Source organism: Homalodisca vitripennis, chromosome 3 (genome assembly GCF_021130785.1).
Source record: "Homalodisca vitripennis isolate AUS2020 chromosome 3, UT_GWSS_2.1, whole genome shotgun sequence".
In the NCBI taxonomy this organism is placed as follows: domain Eukaryota; kingdom Metazoa; phylum Arthropoda; class Insecta; order Hemiptera; family Cicadellidae; genus Homalodisca; species Homalodisca vitripennis.
The window spans coordinates 67,859,521-67,881,451 of NC_060209.1; the positions used below are offsets into that span (position 1 = coordinate 67,859,521).

General features: G+C 33.4%; 1 protein-coding gene across 1 annotated transcript in view; it reads right to left on the reverse strand.

The window, feature by feature from the left end:
- Window positions 1–552: 552 nt before the first annotated feature.
- LOC124358225 (multidrug resistance-associated protein 1-like) overlaps window positions 553–21,931 on the reverse strand; it is a 28,303-nt gene continuing 6,924 nt past the window's right edge. The window contains 11 exon segments of the mRNA XM_046810518.1: window positions 553–969; window positions 2,008–2,229; window positions 3,569–3,656; window positions 5,094–5,196; window positions 8,756–8,936; window positions 10,901–10,948; window positions 10,951–11,070; window positions 11,710–11,886; window positions 13,935–14,134; window positions 16,066–16,150; window positions 18,922–19,003. Coding sequence (XP_046666474.1) covers window positions 2,038–2,229; window positions 3,569–3,656; window positions 5,094–5,196; window positions 8,756–8,936; window positions 10,901–10,948; window positions 10,951–11,070; window positions 11,710–11,886; window positions 13,935–14,134; window positions 16,066–16,150; window positions 18,922–19,003 — 1,276 coding nt within the window. The 3' untranslated portion in view covers window positions 553–969; window positions 2,008–2,037.

A 21,931-nucleotide genomic window follows, 5' to 3' on the forward strand; every position in this document is an offset into this window, starting at 1 on the left:
CTACAATTAGCTTGTTGTATGATAAAATTACAGTTGTCAGAATTTTATGTATAAGGAAATTTAAAAATACAAAACCTATACTTAATAACTCTTTGTTTTGTTAATTTCCTGACTCCATCAGACACTTTATGAAAATAAACATAAAAGACCATATGTAATACAAAGTTTATATAAGTTGTTAAGTATTTAGCTTAATAATATACTTTTTTTTGTAATTTTAATTCATTTACATTTCACTACAATTAAATACTGCAGAAAAGCTGGCAATAAGTACAGACATTCTGAAACGTGGCAACATTAGGAACAAGATCAGAATGAAGTATAAATGTACGTCTGTGCTCGAGAGAGAAAAAGACAGATAGTATTGTAACTTATTTTTAAAAGATTAATTCGTAATAGTATAGTACAAAGTTTGCTCAGTATTCCAACTTTCATACCACTGACCTGTAATAAATAATAAAGCAGTCCAACAGGAACAATGATGGAAGCAAAAGCTGGAGTTGACCAGGTAATAACCACCAGTGTTCCTACAACCTGTAAAAGAAGATACAAGAATAAATAAAGGCAAACGGTAGTTTATTTATTTATTGAAGACTATTACAAGATTTTAAATTTATTTCTTAATATCAACAAAGAAACAAAACCAGCTCATTAGGGTATGCACAGGAAGTAAGCTGTGGAGGACAAAACGTAAATTCAAAGGGTGTGGGGAAATCTTTCTAATTATATCCTGCTCACTGTAGCTTACATTGGCAGATATCGACAAAGCACTATTGACTGAGAAAGGCAGCGTGTTGTCAACAACTTCAATGTCTTTTCCAAATCGGTTGACAATTCTTCCTGTTGGAGTGGTATCAAAGAAGCTCATCGGTGAACGCAGCACATTAGTTAGCATTGACAGGTGAAGGTGTTGTGAAGCTAGGACTGTAGCGAAGGCTAGCGAATAGGCACTAGCCAAAACTGCAGCCACTGTATAATAGCAAAGCAAAATTAGAGAGTATCAAAATATAACAGCTAATAAAAGAAATTATTTTTTTATTTATTTTCATATCCTAATAGACCAGAATATCATTAACACACACACACACACACACACACACACACACACGCACACACACACACACACACACACACACATATGTATGTGTATATATATATTTGTCAGATAAGGGGCTATTCTATCCAATGGGCTACATCTTAATGATGTCTACCTATATAGACAGTGAGTCAAAACACTTTTGGCAAACTTTTAGAATGTCAGAAGTCAAAATGAGATACTGTTAACCAACAATTTCCTTGTTTCAAGTTATAGGCCTCCCCAGAATTTGAATAAATTACTTTTTCTACATGAGTCCACTATGGCACTCTGCAAAACTGCTTTTATCTTCTCATCTGGTTAGCCATCCTCGCCCAGGAAACCCTCAAACTCTATTTTCTCATACCCAAATACATAGTAGTAAAAGTTAAAATACAATTAATTATCTCTAGTTTGTTTGCATGGTATTACTTTTAAATATCTGAACACCAGACAAAACTATTGGCCACAATTATTGGCTCAGTGACACAAGAGATCAATTTCTTGAAACTAATTTGATCATTTAAAAAAGAAATAAAAATGTAGCAAAATGCAATTTGACCTTCTGAATATAACCCAGCCACCCTTTTGTTCTTCTAATAAAGAGTGAAATTTATTGTAATATTCACATTTAAATCTAATAAAATATCACAATTAGTCATCTGGCTCACAGTTTATACAACCAATATTACTATTTCAAAAGGTTTTTATGAATAGGCTGACAGACTATAACCATCATTAAAACAATAGTTGAATGAAATGTTAAATTAGCCATTACTGTTGAAACATGTGGCATCTTTAACCAGTTTAATTGGTCATTGATATTTACAATAAAAGTTAAATGTAAAATAAATGTAGTTTTATTTACAAATTAAGGCAAGACAGAGAGATTTTATTTGAGTTTACATTGCAACACAGCTATATGACCATACCTTGGCCAACTCCATACAGAGTGTATATCTCTAGATAAAAAAGCTGCGTTTTTCCGGAACCTGAACTCCGTCTACAGCTGCTGCTTTGTCATTGGTCCAGTCAGACAGCCAAATGCTGGACAACACTGAGAAAGCTTGAAACAGAGCCATGAACCCCACTGTGGCTATACAGAGCAGTATACCCGCAGACTTCAGGTAGTGAGTGTAAACGCTCCACTTCACCTGGTAAGTTAAAAATCAAAGAGTCAGAATAAATACTTCATTATGTCATGGGGAGATTCATCTTTATTTATAGTACAGGCAGGTTTGTTAGTGCATCACACAAAGTTGTTAGTTTTTTTGTGAAATTCTTAGACAAATAGATTTCAAAGCATTTATATAGGCTAACATTATAATAATAATTAATTTTTAAAATATTTGTTAGGTGTTGTGTGTGTGTACGTAACAATATGTGTTTTAATTATTACGCTATGAATTGACTGATTTAAAAATTGTATTTTTACATCTATCTTCAAATAGGCATAGTTTGTCTCTGGAAGTATAGGGGATAATCCAAGAGGATAAAACCTAGAGTCAATTGAAATAGTCTCGGAACTTTGCTTCTTGCAATTTTATGTTCACAACTGCTGAAATATATTAAGTTATTGAAATAATGATGCTTAATGTATAGCCTACTATACACCATTATTCATCTTATAATTTTACAAATTGAATGCCAAAGGGTAAATAAATCCATAGACAGTATATGCCTTCTCAAGTGAAAAATAACAGTCATTGCATATTTTATGTTAACTTTCCTCTGGCAAATTACCATTACATAGAGTTTATTGGATTAAGGATTCATGTAGGGATAATGAAAGTCCTCTGATTCCACAGAAGCTCTCAGCTTACCTAACTAGGTAGATAATTATATATAAGTTTTTTTGGTTCATTCCATATAAAAACTTTGCTAAAACAATTAAAACTTAGAAATATTTTGGCCTTACCATGGCTACCTTTAGTCAATAGATATTAAATCACGCTGGCAAGGCCAGTAATGTACCACTTATAAAGTTGAGTGGAAGAGGTGGTTCTGTATTGTGATTGGCTGAAGTTTAATCAATCAGTAGGCTAATTAATATAATTGATTAGCTTCTGTGTCTCAGGTTACCAGATGTGTGACTTCAGAATATGGAAGAATCAGCCATTATAACTCAGTTACAAAACCATTCATACAATAGAATTTAATTAAACAAAATGACTTGCAAATGTTCCATGCTCTTATCCAAGGATAATAACAGAAACCTTGAAAATAATCCAGAAGCAAAATAACTCAAACAAAAAGACAACATTGATTATTTAAAAAAACAGACAAGAGATTCATCTGTGTGGCTCTGAACATTAATGTAATAGTAGTGTAGTTAAATAAACTCACATATCATAACATCAGCTTGAAATTCATCAGAATCATAAAAATTATGAAAATTAAACTGTGAGTTGTGCTCAATACATCCTTTACTAATGGTGTATGTTTTTGAAACATTAGTAAACTATAAAAAAATATACAATAACAGGTACTTACACTGCCTGTTTCAGTTTTCTCAGCTTGAATCAATCTGTCAATGTGAGAAGTGAATTCCAAGTCATCGTCAAAGTCCACAGTCAAATTGCTACACACAAACATTTCTACTAAATACTCATAATGTGGTGACAACAGGAGATTAGGAATGAGTATGTAATTATCTCAGATATTCAAACACTAATCACTTTAAAAAATAAGGTTACGCAAAGTTCTTTTTGTTGTTTGTCTGTGCTGAAGTATTTTGTCATAGTAAAAGTTAAGGCCGATTCCTACGTAATTAAGCCGTCCCAGTTACAGAACTATTACAGACCTGGGAATTAAAATATTTTTACACATAAAAAGGGTGGATTCAAAGTGAATGTTAAGTTTAGCTCTAGTTCACCTTCCTCTTAGTGCAGCATCTGAAAGCTGACGCTGTCTCAGACTTGAATCCTGGAGTCTGGTGCCATGTTTGTCTGAAGTGATCCAAAAAAACACTCAAAATTCACATTGAATCAACCCTTCCCACCACAGCTAAATTATGTTAGAAACCTTAAAAACCTCATTTGCTCCACAGTGCTTTGGAATTGTGTCAAAAGTATCATAGTGCACTCAATTGTGCACCTAATGAGACAATGAGAATACCACTTCTCCTAGTTTACACTATATTTTATAGTCTAGGTGTCTCTGATGATGAAACAATGCAAAGAGTTTGTTTTGAGCTTCTTCGTTACTGATTTTTGTTTGGATCTCTTTAGATGAACATGACTCCAGATTCCAAGAGTCAAGTCTGTTACAGTGTTAAATTTGAGATGTACTAAAAGGAAGGTGAACTGAAGTTAAACTCAACATTCACGTTAAAATATTTATATTGCAATATTTATTTAGCTTTGTTGGGATCAATATTACAGACCACATAAGATATGTTACATACATTAAAAATATTAACATACATTTTGATCAAGGTAGAAATAAATAACGTTAATAATAAAACAGGAAACAAATTTTTAACTTTTAAAACTTTTTTTAGATAGAGGGTGAATGTAAACCATGAAAACGTTATTATATATCAAAACTGCTGAATGCAATAGCAAGTAGGATTGGTGGTAGGGGGAGAAAGGAAGGAATAATAAATATAGTCTCTCTGGGCTCACTGCAACACATAGTGTTGTGATTATTTCATCATTCTAGTACCAGTCCAAACATTTGGTACAGTAGTCACAGTTCCAGTGGAAACTTTAATTTTTTCGTTCTGTAACCACTTCAATAAGGAGCGTCTTGACAAGGCCATTTTAGTTCCAATGAGCAACCTCTGTACATAATCACTCACTAATGCTAGTTATTTACTTCTAAATGTGGTATTTTTTAACTTATATAAATTTAAGATGTTAAAAATTGGTTTAAACAGAACGTTTTATGTATAATATTCCTGATCTATAATATATGTAATGATTTGTAATTTAACCAACTATACAGTAATATTAATATACTGAATTTTTAAATTAATAAACCAAACAGAAGTAGTGTGGCATTTAATAATGATTACCTAAGTGAAGAGTTTGATGATCTTGTAGACTCAGTTTTAGTATGTTCAATATTTTCTGTGAAGATCAGTTTATCAGGCTCATCCTCCAGCATATCTTTAATTTCTGTATACATAAATCTAGAATGTTTACTCTTCTAATAGACTGTATCTATAATAAAACTATACACATGCTATACTGGTTAGACAATCAATTTATTTTGAGATTTTTTACAAAAACTGTCAAAATGTGTTCCAGAATAATACATTCAAAACAAGTGAAGATTACAATAGTATTTCCATCAATACCAGCACTCCTAGTTACACTATGTCTGTTATTATCCCTCAGGACTCATGAAAATTTCACTTAGGGTAGAAAAAAAGTTTAAAATAATTTAAATAAAATTCAATACTATCATTCCATACACAACATTTTATAATCAGTTTTACGAGGCATCCTCAACAAGTATGATATGAAAATTTTTTTTAATATAGGAAATAATCATAATCTCAGAGTTGGTTGCATTACCATTTGGGATGAATTGTCAAAGGCAGTTGTCTAAATAACTGTGGCTGATATGATTCTACTGAAACTGTTATCAGTTCCAGGAAAATAAAATAGCTTGCAAAGTGTGAAATATGAAAGGTTTTAAACCTCAAGCCATTTAAGTTTAAATTGTGCAACTACCTTGGTCATTAATCTTATTTGGGAATTAATTTTTTTAATGTGATATCTATTTTGTAACTTACTTTATTAGTGTTCATTATCATGACGATCATTTCTATGATTACTATTAAAAAAAAATTGATGAAGTGAAGAAAATGGTATTGGCCAATCGTCGAATCACTGTTAGAGAAATTGCTGATATACCATTTGTATTGTATTTTAATATTATTTCTGTTTGTTCTTTATATGTATACTAGCTGACCCGGCAAACTTTGTCCCGCCTTAAAGGCAATATCACATGATCACATTTTTTACTTTTTAAATTAGGATAATTGTAAATAAAAAAATATAATTATTCAATGATTCTTTATTTGCCATTTATTGTAGCACCTTGTGATAAACTACATTTTTTGTTTTTTTATTAGGCGCGAAAACAAATAACGCGGATGGTCTTCCGACCCGTGGACATGCCACATTTAATTGGCATGGGAAAACATGGATGTTTGAGATTAAGACCACCAAACTTTCAACGATTGGCCTTGTGACTTATTTACAGTCATGGCGAATGCAAGACGGATCGGAAATTGACACCGTATAAACTCAAATGGCATGTCGGGGTGGGATCATCGGGATCCTCGGAATGAGAATTTCCTCACATTTGAGTATTGTGGTGGTAAATCAAATTGTTCATCAATTTACTTACCACCAAACTTGTTCCGTTGCACAGTTTTGGTTGGTATAAGTTTCGAAGCATGATTACTACGGAACCAATATTTAGTTGTAAAATTGTGCCAGGTACATCCAAGGAGTTTTAAACATTCAATTGGATAGTTGGTGGCATCATCTTCATTTGTTACAAAGTCAACAGATTTGAAAGAAATGCAGTGTTACCAATGATCTCATTCTGAATTATGTAGTTTAAGTCATCTACATCTTTATTCTTAGCTGCCAAAATTGCTCGCTCACTCAACCATTCATTATTTTTGAGGTTAGTAATGATGTTTGGGAATACTTTGTTGATGAGTTCGTCTTTCGATGAGACAAAAGTTACAGATATTCCGAGGAAATGAAATCAATCCGCTCGATTCGTCGACAGGTACTCGACCATTACTGATAGTCAACAAAACTCAGAGAAATCTTCAGCAGATGTATCGTTCAGCAATGCAACTCTCATGTTTGTTGTCAGCTGAAGTTTCCTAACATAGCGCCATAGATTCGATGATTTGAGGCAAGCGTTTATTTTGTTGGCATCAGTCGATCTGGGGAATTACTGGCAATGTTTGGCGGAAATCGCCAGACAGTAAAATAGTTGCGCCTCCAAAACATTTTGAGTTCATTACGTAGATCTTGCAATGTTACGTTAACTGCTTCCAATGCACGTTTATGCGCTATTGTGCATTCGTCCCAGATGATGATCTTCGATTCTGATAAAACTTTCGCCATAGCGGAGCGCTTTGTAATGTTGCATGTTGGTTCTTCAACAGATTGAAGATTTAACGGCAATTTTAATGCAGAATGTGCCGTACGACATCCTTCTAGCAATGTGGCTGCTATTCTAGAAGAAGCAACTGAAACTGCAATGTTGGATCTTGCATGAACAGTGGCTAAAACTACTGACATGAGGAATGTCTTACCAGTTCCACCATGTAAATATAAACCACCGTTTCCATCATCAATTGCCTTCATTAATGTATCATAAACTTCCTTTTTGTTGGGGGTTCATCAGGGGCACATTTGTTTGAACTACTAAATCTAATTCCTGGTGATCATATTCACGTTCCTATTCCAATTCTCGATTAAATGCGTCATTCATTTTACGATTTGGCGCTGGCATTCCTAACATGGCTAATAAACTACCACACATGAGATAACACATGTCTTCGATCAAGAGTAAGGCCCGATTATGTATCTCCTCATTCATTTTATGATCGGAATTTATTGAACTGACACAAATTTGATGTTAAATATCTTCTGCCATATTATCCTTGTATTTGTGCCAAGGTTAGATGGGTTCGATGGAAAGCATATTGAAATGATGATAGCAAATAATGTACGTATCTGACTTGGAGATGCAGAGATAACTGCTTTGAATTGTAAAAAAATTAAAATTTGAATTGTATTATCTGGATAGTAAAGTCTATGTTAACAGTGATTGCAGAAACAATTGAAACAAAATTTGCTGTTTTCTCTTAAGCTTACTCTATGCTTTAAAACTATAAATGTAAAGAAATTTAAAATGGTAATTATAAACATTTATATTTCTTTTGTTGCATTATATATGTTTACAAAGAACAGCTGATTCAATTTGAACAGGCTCTTTCACTTAATAACATATGTTTGCTGTAATGCATTTCTTACGGGTATTTCTGTAACTTTTAGAGACCAGTGGGGCGGAATCCTGAATCGGGAAGGGATAAAAAAGTATCCTATGTCCTTCTCCAGTTCTTAGCTACCTCCCTACCAATTTTCAGCCAAATCGGATCAGCCGTTCTTGACTTATAAATAGTGTAACTAACACGACTTTCTTTTATATATATAGATAATTAAGGATATGTAAATTTTATTCTCTGTGAAAAAAGTAGGATCTAAAATCCATCAATGTTGTGATCTGAAAATTAAATTCAATTAATCATCAGAATAAATGGTAAGAATAAGTTTTGAGTTGTAGACAAATATAACTCACAGTCTACATCTTACATTTGGTGATTATCATTTTTTCATCAAATATAAACTTTATAGAAAGTCCTTATCAGATAATGACAACAGTTGACTGATTAAGTGGCTATATGGAATGGAGTGAGAATTTATTGATAAGATATTGTATAAACTTATTCTCAGAAAAGTAAAATAGTACTTCTATTGTTTTTGTGATAATTTCAATTCATATCAAAAGTTTCAAATATTTCACCTTTTACAGAAATTAAGTTTGCCTTTATCTGATAAAATAAATAATAATAACTGCTGTCAGTTTTTAGCTATTGAAAAGTTTTTCTTCTTTAAGTATTGTATATGTGTCTACCTGATTGTAGTCCAGGGTCATCAGTAGGTGTGATGTGTTGCACCAAAAAGGCAGAAAATTCCCCTTTCTTGGCCATAAGTTCTTTGAATGTCCCTTCCTCTGTAATTTCACCTCCTTTCAACACTATGATCTTGTCCACTTGGCTCAGGAATGTTATTCCGTGAGTCACAAAAATTCTGGTCTAAATCAAAATCAACAAAATAACTCTGTAATGATTTTTAAAAGATCTACTGAATGTTAAAGAAATATTTGCTTATCTCTTAAAGAAATACATTCACATGACTATTAAAAACACATTTTATGTACTGGAAAATCTTTCACATATATACATTTGTGAAATAAATTGGTATTCTAATTTAATCACTGCCTTTATGAATACAAAAAGAAAGAATCAATGTTAGAATTCAAGATATAAGTACATTGAATTAATTTGAGCAACCCCACTAGTCTTGTCTTCCCTGGTCTATTTTAACCCCTAAATAAATAGCAGTCATAAATTTGTAATAAATGAGTGAAATACATTAGTTTTCTAATTCAATCACTGCTTTTATGAATACAAAAAAAGAATCTAATGGACACTCGTTTACAATGTCATCACTAGAATGAATGTCTTACTTACTTACTTACTTGATACTTGATGTCTTCGTCTTTGACTGATAAAAACCAGATAGACTGTGTAAATTTTGTTTTAAAACTGTTTGCAATTTGTTCAGAACAATTTTGTCAAGTATTTAAAACTATATACACTATTTACAAAGGTTTATGGTGGCAGGACTAGAACAGTGGGTCATCTTCAAGTTCCTTGAGTGCATAGATAGGCCTACTTGTAAGTCTGGACCATATGGCTTCCTTGAACTTAATAGTGTTCATATTTCTGATGCTTTCCGGTAGGCTGTTGTATAGTTTGACCGCTGCTATTAGAAAACTGTTCAACGATTTTGAAAGTCTACATTTTAGGGTGTTTAGGTCTTTTGCATGGCGGGTGTTGTAGCCATGGACATCTTGTCTTCTCCCAAACAGTGATTCATTCTCCTTTATGTATATAAGCGAGTTCATTACATATTGGCCTTGAACCGTTAATACCCTGAAGCGTTTGAAAATAGGCCTACAATGCTCCAGATGGTCTGAAGATGATGATGCGTAGCGCCTGTCCGTTATAGCAGGGTCAATTTTCATTCTTACACAATAATTACATAGTTAATTGTCTTCCTGCATTTGTAGGATGTCAGCAACAGCAAAATTAATTTAGAATAAATCATCTGTGTTAGGTAATAATCAACTCTAATAATCAAATAGGAATTAGCAATAAGTAAATTCTGGATATATTTAACAATAAAAAGTTAGAATTCGATATATAAGTACAGTGAATTAATTTGAGCAACCACACTAATCTTGTCTTTTCTGGTCTATTTTGATCCCTAAATAAATAGCAGTCAGTCTAGTTATATAACTATAACACCTTTTTCATAAATCATAGCATAAGTTTTGATAGGACTGTAGCTATTTAGATATTTTTAGCTATTTATATCAATCATCAACTATACTGTAAGACAAATTGATTTTAAATTATGCTTAGCCACTTTAACAACACAAGACTAACACTGTGCCTCTTTTGGATTAAAATCAATGACAAATCAACAGTTTAAATGTACCAAATACATAGCAAAATCAACCAAATGTGTTGTTGTACTTAGTTAGTCGCATAAGAATCAATGGACTAAAACTAATAAAATAAATATTTTTTTGTTAAACATTTTTATTATATTATTTTTTTATATTGCTAAATCCAAAAATAGAAGCAGAAAAAAGTTATATAAAATTAACAAAAAATTAAAACTGAACAGGAAGTCAAGGAAGTTTTAAGTATAATTTTGACTATATCATGATTCACCTAACATTCCAAAATTCTAGAATGTGTAGATGTGATTCTGGCAAAATATTCCATTGAATTTTATATATATATTATATATATATATATATATTAATATATATATATATATATTATATATATATATATTAATATATATATATATATATATATATATATATATATATATATTATATATATATACACACACAAATGAGTTGCAAATCATAACAGTATAAATTAAACAAGATCCTCACCATAGTAAATGATGTACTCACCTTTTTTCTGAGTTCTCCTTTGGGGCCAATAACATTCTCAAAAATGTGTGTTTGCCAACATGAGCGTCTACAGCACTGAGAGGATTATCCAGTAGGTAAATATCTGCATCATTGTACACAGCTCTAGCCAGGCTCACTCTCTGCTTCTGACCTCCACTAAGATTGATACCCTTGAGACATAACATTGTCATGAGAGTCCGCAGCACTGTGAAGGTTATCCAGAAGATACCTTCTGCATCATTGTATACAGCTCGAGTCAGGTTCACTTTTTGCTTCACACCTCCACTAAGATTAATACCCTTCAGACATAATATCTTTATGAGAGTTCCTTACTACCAAGATTCAATGCCATTAAAACACATTTTATAAACAAGAAAATCTTTCTGTCTGTGTGTGTTTGCAGGAAAATACATATAAAACATCTAAAATAAATAACAAATGAAAACAGATAGAAAAAAAAAACAACAACGTAGTAAGGACAACATTTTGAGGGAGTCTAGGCAACTGGTATTTTCTCTTGGACCTTTGAACCCCCTCAATGGCTACAACCTGGAAATAAAATAAAGTCTATGTTCTATTTTATGATGGTCATCTTAACCTCGAATTAAATGCACTGTTACTGTGTATGTATTCTGTACCTTGTTTGTGTGTGACCAATGTTTATACATAACTTATTAAATCAACCAACAATCACAATATGAGTTATATAAAAATAACACAACTCTTCCTATATGCCCAGTGATTGAAGATGATTTAATTTAAATTAAAACTATTTCCACATCACTAATAACATGGTTTGTAACGCTCACCTTTTCTCCTATTTCAGTAAAATCTCCACCAGGCAGCATGTCCAAATCTTGTTTAAGAGCGCAGGCTTCTATAGTATTAATGTACTTTTTTCTGTTGAAGCTACTGCCAAACAAAATGTTATCCCTCAGTGTAGCATTTTGTATCCACGCTTGCTGAGGTACATATGCTATTGTACCCTACAAGTAGAAAACGCATAAAAATATCCATCAACATTTTAATTTTAACCTTAGAAATTACTTATAAATTTCCCTGATCAGTTTGGCCATGTTAATTTTCATGTAAAGGTTTACAAAAGGTTTTTTATAATAATAAATAACCATAAGACCTTACAATAATATATCATTAAATGTTAGCCCTAGTAGAGGGCCAATACATGATACTGATACAAAATTTTGGTCTCAATTTTGAATTCGATACCAGTTCCTGTATAAATTATTACTAACAATAATGGCTAAATTATAATTAATAACTAAATAGTAATTAAAGAATTTAGGTAGAATAAGAACTGCAAGCTTACCTTTACCAGATTGGAAGTATATTCCTTTTCTTCTTCATAGAGACATTAAAAAGATCACACTCAACAAAAAAGAAGAGCAATAACCTACCAAACTGGTAAAAGTAAGTTAGCTAGTCCTATCCTACCTCAATTCTAAATTCTCATGTTAAAATCTAGCCCTTTTTAATTAAAAATAATAAGTAATTATATAATACACTAAACAGTTTTGAATTGTTACAACTAAAGCAATTCTGACTACTAGACCAGTCTTTAAAATCGTTCATGCTATGACAATTTCGTATCAACAATAATTGCTGATTGTCAAATTGATTTTAAGCAAAAATCAACCTTTGCTCAACACCTCTAAAACAGTTGTAATGACATGAATGATTTTTAAAGATGCTACAATGTAAAAAATGTAATAACTCAATATCTTAAAGGGGTTTTGAAATTAAATAAAGCATTTCAAATAGATGAAATGAGGGACAGAGCTTTCAATGAAGTTTAAGTACAATCATAACTGTTTTTTGAAGCTCTTCTTTAACACAAGTTGAAGCCACCTGAACCACAATCAGCTGTTCATCAGTGTATCTGTTCTTTCTGGTCGACTGCCAGCCACTGCCATGAATTTGACCCTGTGCAGTACTTACTAATATAGTATGATAGGACTATCTGTTTTTAATGTTTTCTGTTGTTATTTTATCTTTTTGTTTTGTATTTTAAATATCATATTTAATGATATTAACCTGTTCTTCAACGAAAAGCCTGATAATGACGTTATAACATCAAGACGTGTAACTAAGCTACATAATTTTTAAAGCACAAGAGAGCTAACTAATAAATAACTATTTATACATTTAATGGATAAATTAAATTTATTTGTAACATAGTGTACAAAGAATGAATTCAGGCCCATAAAGCACTGTATTAAAATTAATTGTAATCTGAAATTTTTTATCCTATAATTAGTGAATACTTTTGAATCGATCATTAAAAATACAGTTATTTTCATCACATAATTCAGACATGTTAAAACTTGTTTAACATTTTTCTTTAGCATATGGGAGTGTGCTTTCTTGTTTCAGAATATTATAGCACACACTGCACCACTTTTTTGGTCTGTTATTATAAAAGTTCAACTCAAATGTCATTAGCTTGTCTCAATTACCTTTACTCATTCTTTGTGTTGAGCATGGAGTAGGAGGATTTAAGTATTCTCATTCAGTCAGTGAAAAAAAGCTTTCCTGGCCACAAAAATGCCAATGAATATTCCATTTTTTCCTTAACTACTAGCTTTATATTTTTTTAAATGGGTACAGATAAAAACTTGAAATTTACTATATAGTTAAACAAAGATTAAACCATCTTGTGGTTTGATATTATCTTGATTAGGTACTTTATTACTTCACTGTACAAATGATAAATGTATAAATGAAAAGCTGTTATTGACATTCATCCCATAAAACATACAGTAGGCCTCAATCATTACTGTCACCAACTGCTGCCCTAACTTTACATTGAGTGTGAAGTTGCACAAGACCTGACAAAGAATTTACTCCAACATAGTGTTAATATGACCAGACATCATATACATCTCATTTAAGAAAATATAGATGACAAAACTCTTGCCGGGGCTAACATCTCTTACTATTGTCACCAACTAACTACCCTTGCCATACACTGAGTGTGCAATATCAGTTGCACAAACTATTAAAAAGTATACTCTACCTTAGTGTTGACATATCCAGAGATCTTGTCCATTTCACCCAGAAAGGCTGAGATGAGGGAACTCTTGCCAGAGCCGACAGCTCCCACCACTGCTACCAACTGTCCTGGTTGTATCTTGAGTGTAATGTTGCACAAAATAGGCCTTTCTACATTTGTTGTTCCCCAAGAAAATGTTCCACCCTCCATGATTAATGGGTCATCTGTAACAATAAATATCTATAAATTACTTAAGTAGATCTAAATATTGATTTACATACAGATAAGTATATTGCAAGAGTGAATAAAACAATTGTGTTCTATTTTTATCAATATCTTTACTATGTGTAGATGTGGTATTAATTAATTTTATATAAGTCTATACAGCTTCACATGACTTTGCACACAATTTCCTACTGAACAACCATATTCTTTTTCAAAAGTCCTTTGATAAGTCATAGTCACTAAAAAATGCTCTAACCTTAATTCATTTTTGAATAATAGACATTGTCATGAATCTTAAAAGTATAACCTAGTTTTATTTACAGTTCAGCAAAGCATAAATTGTATTTGTATAAAATTTTGTATAAAAATTGTATAAAGTGTTTTTAGTTACTTTTTAAATAAACCTCTATTTTATTTTTAAAAACATTTAAATACATATCGCTGTAAGATATTGGCAGTAAATTAAATAGTATAATACCTATATAAATAGAGCTATTTTTGTTTTCCCAATCTTATATATTTAAATTCTATGTGACCCTTCTTTCTTGTGTCATAACTATGAATATCAAATCTTATATTAAATTCATTAAAATTACTTTTGATATATGATATAACAGAACATGTAAAATAAAAACTTGCTTAGCACCAGGAGAATTACCCCAAAGAGACACCCTGTACAGTTTGTGTACACCCCTCTTCTAGATGTGCCTTACATTTAATAGACTAACTTTGGTGCTAAATCTATCCACCATATGTCGAACAGTTATTGACGAGATAATGTTACACATTTACACACCAAGATCTATTTAAACTGTACTAATGAAGGAAAACAATGAACTGCCCAACATGGGGGACCTTGTACTCCACTGCGGTAGTTAAGAAATGGCGGAGTGGTGTTGAATTTAATATCACTTAAAAATCAATTTGTTGGGTACTGCATACTGTGTACTAACTATTTTCTAGTGTTACATCATCCACCCCATTCTCACACGACTCCACCAACCAATCAGATGTCAGCTCAGCCAACATGACCTTATACAAACTAGTATGGTGGTGCTATTCTGCACAGTTTGTTGTTTTTCTAAATACCTTTTACTTTTGCACTTTAAAATATATTATCATTGTTTATTTACTTCTGGACAGTTTGAAAAATCGAACATTATTCACGATTTACAAAATAAAAACCCATATTAACTCAGGATCTATTATAAATAATATTCTTGATTATTTTAATCGTCCAAAATGAAATAAATGCCTACTTTTCAGGACATTCAGCTAGCAATTTGGTACCCTAATTTGCTTGTACTCTTAGTATTAGTTCTTTATGGATATAAATACCTGTAAACCTGATACAGTGCACTGTATGCCCTTGCTTTTTAATCTCTGTTTACTATAATATAATCCTATTTTTTTGTTTCAGTTCAGTCTACAAAGTATAACAAATTTTATATATATATATACGTGTTCCATCAGTTTCTTATGTCTTCAGCTACTTACTAAGAAACTAATTTTAGTAACCAAAATTAACTAAATGGTTTGAATTCATCACAGCTGCCATCTATAGTCAAAGTTAGGTATTACTACTGTCATAACTATTTACAGCATAACACATATGATGATGATTTTTTTCACAATGATACAGAATTCTGGAATAAATATGTTATAGTACACAGTATTCCAGGATAAAAATATGTCTTTTTATTCTTATATGTAAGCAATATACATGTCAAATTTCAATTAAATCTCACCACTAGAGTTTGTGTAATTGAGTATCAAACATCTCAACAACCAAACATACAAATATACAAACACCATTATTCACAAACTTTTACATTTATTTATAATGTTAAAAGGATTGTCACACAGTTTTTATTTGTGAAAAAACATACAAATGTTATATTAGTTAAACTAAACAAAATGTTATTCTTACCTTTATTTTCATCGTGAGATACTGAATTTACATCTAACTCTTCAGCATTCATAAACTCATCTATTCTTCTGTAAGACACCAGAAACTGAAACATAACACTTTTATTAGCAATAAAATTAAATAATTTTAATCTATATAAAAATAATTAGATTCTAAATATTCTTAATCTCAAAACATCCAAACATAATCTTGTAACTGATCATTAGTGTAATGGTTTGGTGTCACAATCAAGGCAATCTGTTGTCTTATTACTTTACTTAATGAATTATCCTGGATTCCAAGGATGATTTGAAATTAATGGGCACTAATTAGTCTTCTGTGAACTATGATTTTTGGATTATGGCATTTAATTACTGCAAAATAGTCTAGATACAGTTAGATTTTAAAATAAAATGTTTACTCGAAATAGCATTTAAGCACCTTAATGCAGCCAAAATTAGTTAAAAAGTTAAAAGTAAAGGAATCCTATTTTATAATGCAAAGTTAGATCTAAGAAGCCCTTTCTAAGACATCCTGGGAACCATCAACTTAAATGTCAATTCTGATTCCAGACCAGCAGGCTGCTTGCAAGGACAGGATCGCTCAATGGTCACAAGAATTCGAACATTAACTCTTAAGGCATTTGATAAATAAACATAACTTTTTTCAGTAAAACCTTTGAACTTTTACCATTTTGTACTAGATCAACCTTTTTAAGTATTGTTTGTAGTATTCATCTCTACAAGACACACCATTTCAAACAATACACATCTTGATCTTTGCATATGTTTAATATTTTTGTCAAACTTCTTGTGGGTCATCCTCCATTTGATATGATGATTTATGTCTTTGTGGTTAAACCTGCAATAATGTTTGGGCTGTCATCTGGTGGCCAAAAATTGAGGTCAGGATGGTGGTAGCTAGTCTGGTTACATACAAAGGATGGCTTGCCTTGCTATCTCTGAGGCCTTTTCAAGGGCACTGAGAGCAGTGGCTAGACTGCTGTTTCAACCTCACCCCCTTGGACATTGTCTTTTGGGTTGTGGCCAGGAGGAGTGCCTACTTTCTTCAGCAGACAAGGCTCTGATTGACCTTAAATGGAACAGAGGGTGCTACAAAATTAGCATCCTTATTTATGGGAATGCTCAGCACATGTTCTCTGATAACATGCTTCAAAGATATTCCTTCAACAAACCCTTCAGGATTGTTATACCTTCTAGGTAGGCTTGATCGTAGATAAAGAAACCTGTTCCACCAACGGAGCTTGAATGGTTTACAGATGTTTCTAAAACAAAAAGTAGCCCATGCACTGGGATTGTGGGAGTGAGACCATAAAGAGAGAGCTGGTGGTCCCAATGGTTCCTTATCCCACAGTTTTTCAAGCAAGTTACAGCCACTATGGAATGTGCTTGTGAGAATCTTTGTCTGTAGTATAAGAATAACACAATCAGCATTTACCAGACAGCCAGGAAGCATTGAAGGCATTGGACACTTGTGTGTTCAACTCCAGACTTGTTGGGATTGCTATCAAGTGTTTCTTCCCTAGGCAGAAACAACCTAACTGCCAAATTACCTGTAACTGTTTTTTGGGTTCCTGGTCATGAGAGAGTCTCTGGGAACGAAAGAGCAGATGCTCCGGCTAATTTGGATTCAGTGTCCAACATGATGGGACCTCAACCATTCTGTGGTATTTCTAGGTGTCAATCCTTTAGGGCTGTCTAGAAGTGAGTTTACACCGAACATACAAGAAAGTGGAGACTGCATCCGGGTGTGAGAATGAGCAAAATGGTCCTACAGTCGCCTTCCCCCAGGGTTACGCCTGACCTCCTCTCCGTCTTCTAGGGTTGTGGGTCTAATTATGGGACATGGACCCCTGATGAAGCATCTTCAGAGTCAACATTCTCCAGGAAGATCCGCTATGTAGAATGTGTGACGAGTAGGAGGAAACTGCTGAATACTTGCTCTTTGACTGTGCTCCAATAGTACAGGAATGCTATGCCATATTTGGTAATCTGGACAAAGGTGGTGAATTTCCCCAGGAGAACCTGATTAGTTGTTTTTGGTGGTTTGTACAACTACTAAAACCATAAACTGGTTGGCCTCATGGTATACTTCCGAGGTGCGCAAAAGGCCCTTGAGGCTTAAGTGCATTACAATAGACCGCCCCTTAGAAGAAGAAAAAGAATTAGGACTTCTGAATAAGAATATGTTTATTGGTATAAAGCTTACAAAATCATCACCAAGTATGTATAATATATATATAAAAATTAATGTAAAGTAGAAGTCTAAATATAAAATGTTTGTAGCCAAAACATGATGGTTCCAGTACACCACAAAGTAAATATTATTTTAAATTAATAAATAATAGGAAACATAAATAATAAATATATAAATAACAGGTATATAACAAATAAATAATAGCAACAGGTAAAACACAGTTTCAGAAATTACAATAGAACTATACGAGTATAACAATGATACATTTAAAAATATAGTCTGAATATGAAAACCAAAGTCAATGTTGTTATGTTTAGAACAGCAAGTTCAAATAAATATGTTTCATAGGAATATGTATCATATAATATTAGGTAGTAAAAAATTCAGCCGCATAAACACAATATGTATATGAAACACACTATACGCCTGACTGTGTTAAAGTGCTATGCATGTGAAGAGCAAGGATTGTATGAGGTTAGGTAGCCTATCTATGGACTTAATGTACGGGAATCTGGTAAATTAAAAGAAATTATAATTGTGAAGAAGAGCACTCTTTCTTTATGTAACCCCTTTCCTTCCTATTTCTATTCCTATTCTCTTCATTTCCATGTTGCTTACTGAGTGAAACAGTTACTAACTATGTATCAGCAGAATACATACCTGAAGCAGAACCTGCACCGTCAAGGGTATTATGGACATGGCCGTCCTCATGATATTGAACAGTGCAGTGGCCACAAATGCAATAGACAATAGACAATAGACTTTATTTTCATATTCATCAAGAACAGAGACAGCGTCAAATCTTAAAAAGTATAAGTTAAAACATTTTTGTTAACTTTTATTAGTAGGTGTTGATGGTCATAAATTCTTCTAGGCTGTATACAGTCTTTTCCACTAGCCACTTGAACATTTTCCTCTTCAAAACTTGTGGGCCAAGGTTCTTAAGTTCTCCTGGTAGCATGTTGTATAACCTGGCACCTGCATAGGTTGGCTTCTTGGCGAATAGAGCTGATCTGTGGGCTGGCAGATTGAAGTCATTGCCATGTCTTGTTTGGCGTTCATGGATATCACGGTTCCTCAAGCAGTTTTGTCTGATAGCCAGTAATATTACCTCCGTAATGTAAATAGACACCACTGTGAGTATGCCCAAGTTTCTTAAAAGCATCTCTACAGCTTTCTTGAGGATTTAAATTAGCCATGATTCGCACTGCACGCTTCTGCATAACTAGGACTCGCTGAAGGTTGGTGATAGAAGAGCCCCCCCAAAGCACTATTCCATAGCGAACATGTGTCTCAAAAAGCGCAAAGTAAGCGATTCTAGTAGCTTCTGGTGTGCTAATGTGTTTAACTCTCTTTAAAACAAAAAGAGCTGTGCTGAGTTTTGAACACATTATGTCTACATGTTGATTCCATGAGAGACGATTGTCAATTGTGACACCCAAATGCTTTGCAGAGAGCACTTGTTCTAGGTCCAGTGGCAAAGATACATAATCTTTATGTCTTCCCCATATGATGCATTTGGTTTTGGATGCATTGAAAATCAGATTGTTGTTCAGGCAGTAGTGCTTAGCTCTAGTTATAGATGTGTAGGTGTCAATTTCCAGTGCCTGCACCGACTTGTTGTTTGTGACGAGGACAGTGTCATCCGCGTATGACACTGGATAGCAACCCTCCCCCAAGTGCTCCTGAAGGTCTCCAATGAAAAGCACAAACAGTACAGGCCCCAAGACAGATCCTTGAGGAACACCTCTTTTAATTTCCATCGGTTCGGATGTTTCAACTCTGATATTTCCCTCAAGAACCTGTCTGATCTCCACTATGTTCCTTCTACCCTGCAAGTAACTTTCAAACCACTTTAGTGCTGTACCCTTGATGCCTAAAGAGCTAAGTTTTGTCAATAATAATCTGTGGTTAAGGCAATCGAAACCTTTGCTTGGATCTAGAAAAACACTACAAACATTTTTTCCCTCCTCAAGGTTGTCAATGAGGTGCTCAACCAAATCAATGAGGGCACTGGTGGTTGATCTTCCCGATATGAAGCCATGTTGTCTCTCTGGTAGGTAGTGATTTATCTCCAAATGCTGTGTGAGACGTGTCAGTATGACCTTTTCCATGACTTTTGACACTGTAGGAATTAAAGAGATGGGCCTGAAATTCTGCACTTCCTTTTTATTACCTTGTTTGTGCAGAGGGTACACTTTGGAGGTTTTTAGATTCTCAGGACATCTACCCTGAGTTAGGGATTTGTTAACAATACTGGCGATTGGTATACAAACTTCATTTCTGCAGAACTTTAATATTTTGGAATTTATCCCATCTACTCCAGTGAATGTTTTGGATTTCATAGAAGAAATAACTTTCAGTACCTCCTCTGATGTTACCAATTGGAATTCGTTGAGTGCTGTTTCGTAATGATCTCTTGGCTCCTCGATCACTGAAGTTCTGGGAGAATTGTTATTGGTCAGAATATCCTCCGCTGTAGTCACAAAGAATTCATTGAAGTATTCTGCAATTTCTTTCAGGTCTTCAACTGTATTACCATTGATATTCAACTGCCAGACTGTTTCTGAGTCCTTTTTTTTCGCTTTCCTTTCACTGTTGACAATCTCCCATACAGCCTTACTTTTGTTACTTGCCTCAGCTATTCTTTGTTCACACTTTGTTTTTCTGAGTATTCGCAGCTTCATATCATATTCCTTCTTCTTTTGAAAAAGCTATATATTTGTCCTCTTCCTTTTTGCTGAGTGCACATTTTTCATTAGCTCTTATGAAGTCTGCTCGCAGTTCATCTACTTCTGTGTTGTAAAGCGTATGTTTTCTTTTGTTAATTCTTGATTTTTTAAGGGGGCATGTGATGTCTAGTGCTGTTTGTAATTGTACTAATGAAAACTGAGTATGCCTCTTCTACTGTAGGTGCTGACTCGACTCTTTCCCAGGAGTTTAATGCAAGGAGGTTTGATAGGTTTGAGAGATTGTGAAAGTTGAAAATCCGTCTCTGGTCATGTTAATAGGTCTTTTTGCTTCACAGTCTACTTCAAGTTTGCAGAGCTGTCCTGTATGATCAGAAAGCGAGGTATGGATAACCTCAACGTTAACATTCCCCAACTCCAGATCAGTGCATACTACATCTATTGAAGTAGCAGTGGTGGAGGTTATTCTGGTTGGGGGCAGAGGAATCCTTGTTATGTTGAAAGTGGCAAGCATTTCACTTACTGCAGTTTTTTCTCTTGATTGTGTCAGACTATCAACGTTAAGGTCCCCCAGAATACAAATTCCATTGTTGTTATTTGGAATTTCTTCCAGCACTTGAGTCATCTGTGTAAGGGCCTCCTCAAGTGAGGCAGAGGGGGGTCTGTAAACACCCAGCACATATAAGGTTTCCTTTTTGCTTAGATATATTTTTATACCTGCAATTTCACATAATAACTCAATACTGTGTTTTTCTGAGAGGATACTTTCAACTTCATTAGCGAGGTTGTCTTGCTTGAATATAGCTGTGCCCCCTTTGAGATGATTTTCTCTACAGAAAGCAGCAACCAGAACATAGTTAGTCAAGCAAACATTGTTGAGTATTAGGGAATTTAGACCATGCTCAGTTAGTACAACTATATGTGGCTTGTTTATGTATAGAAAGTGGTTTAATCTATCAATCTTGTTGCTCAGTCTGTCC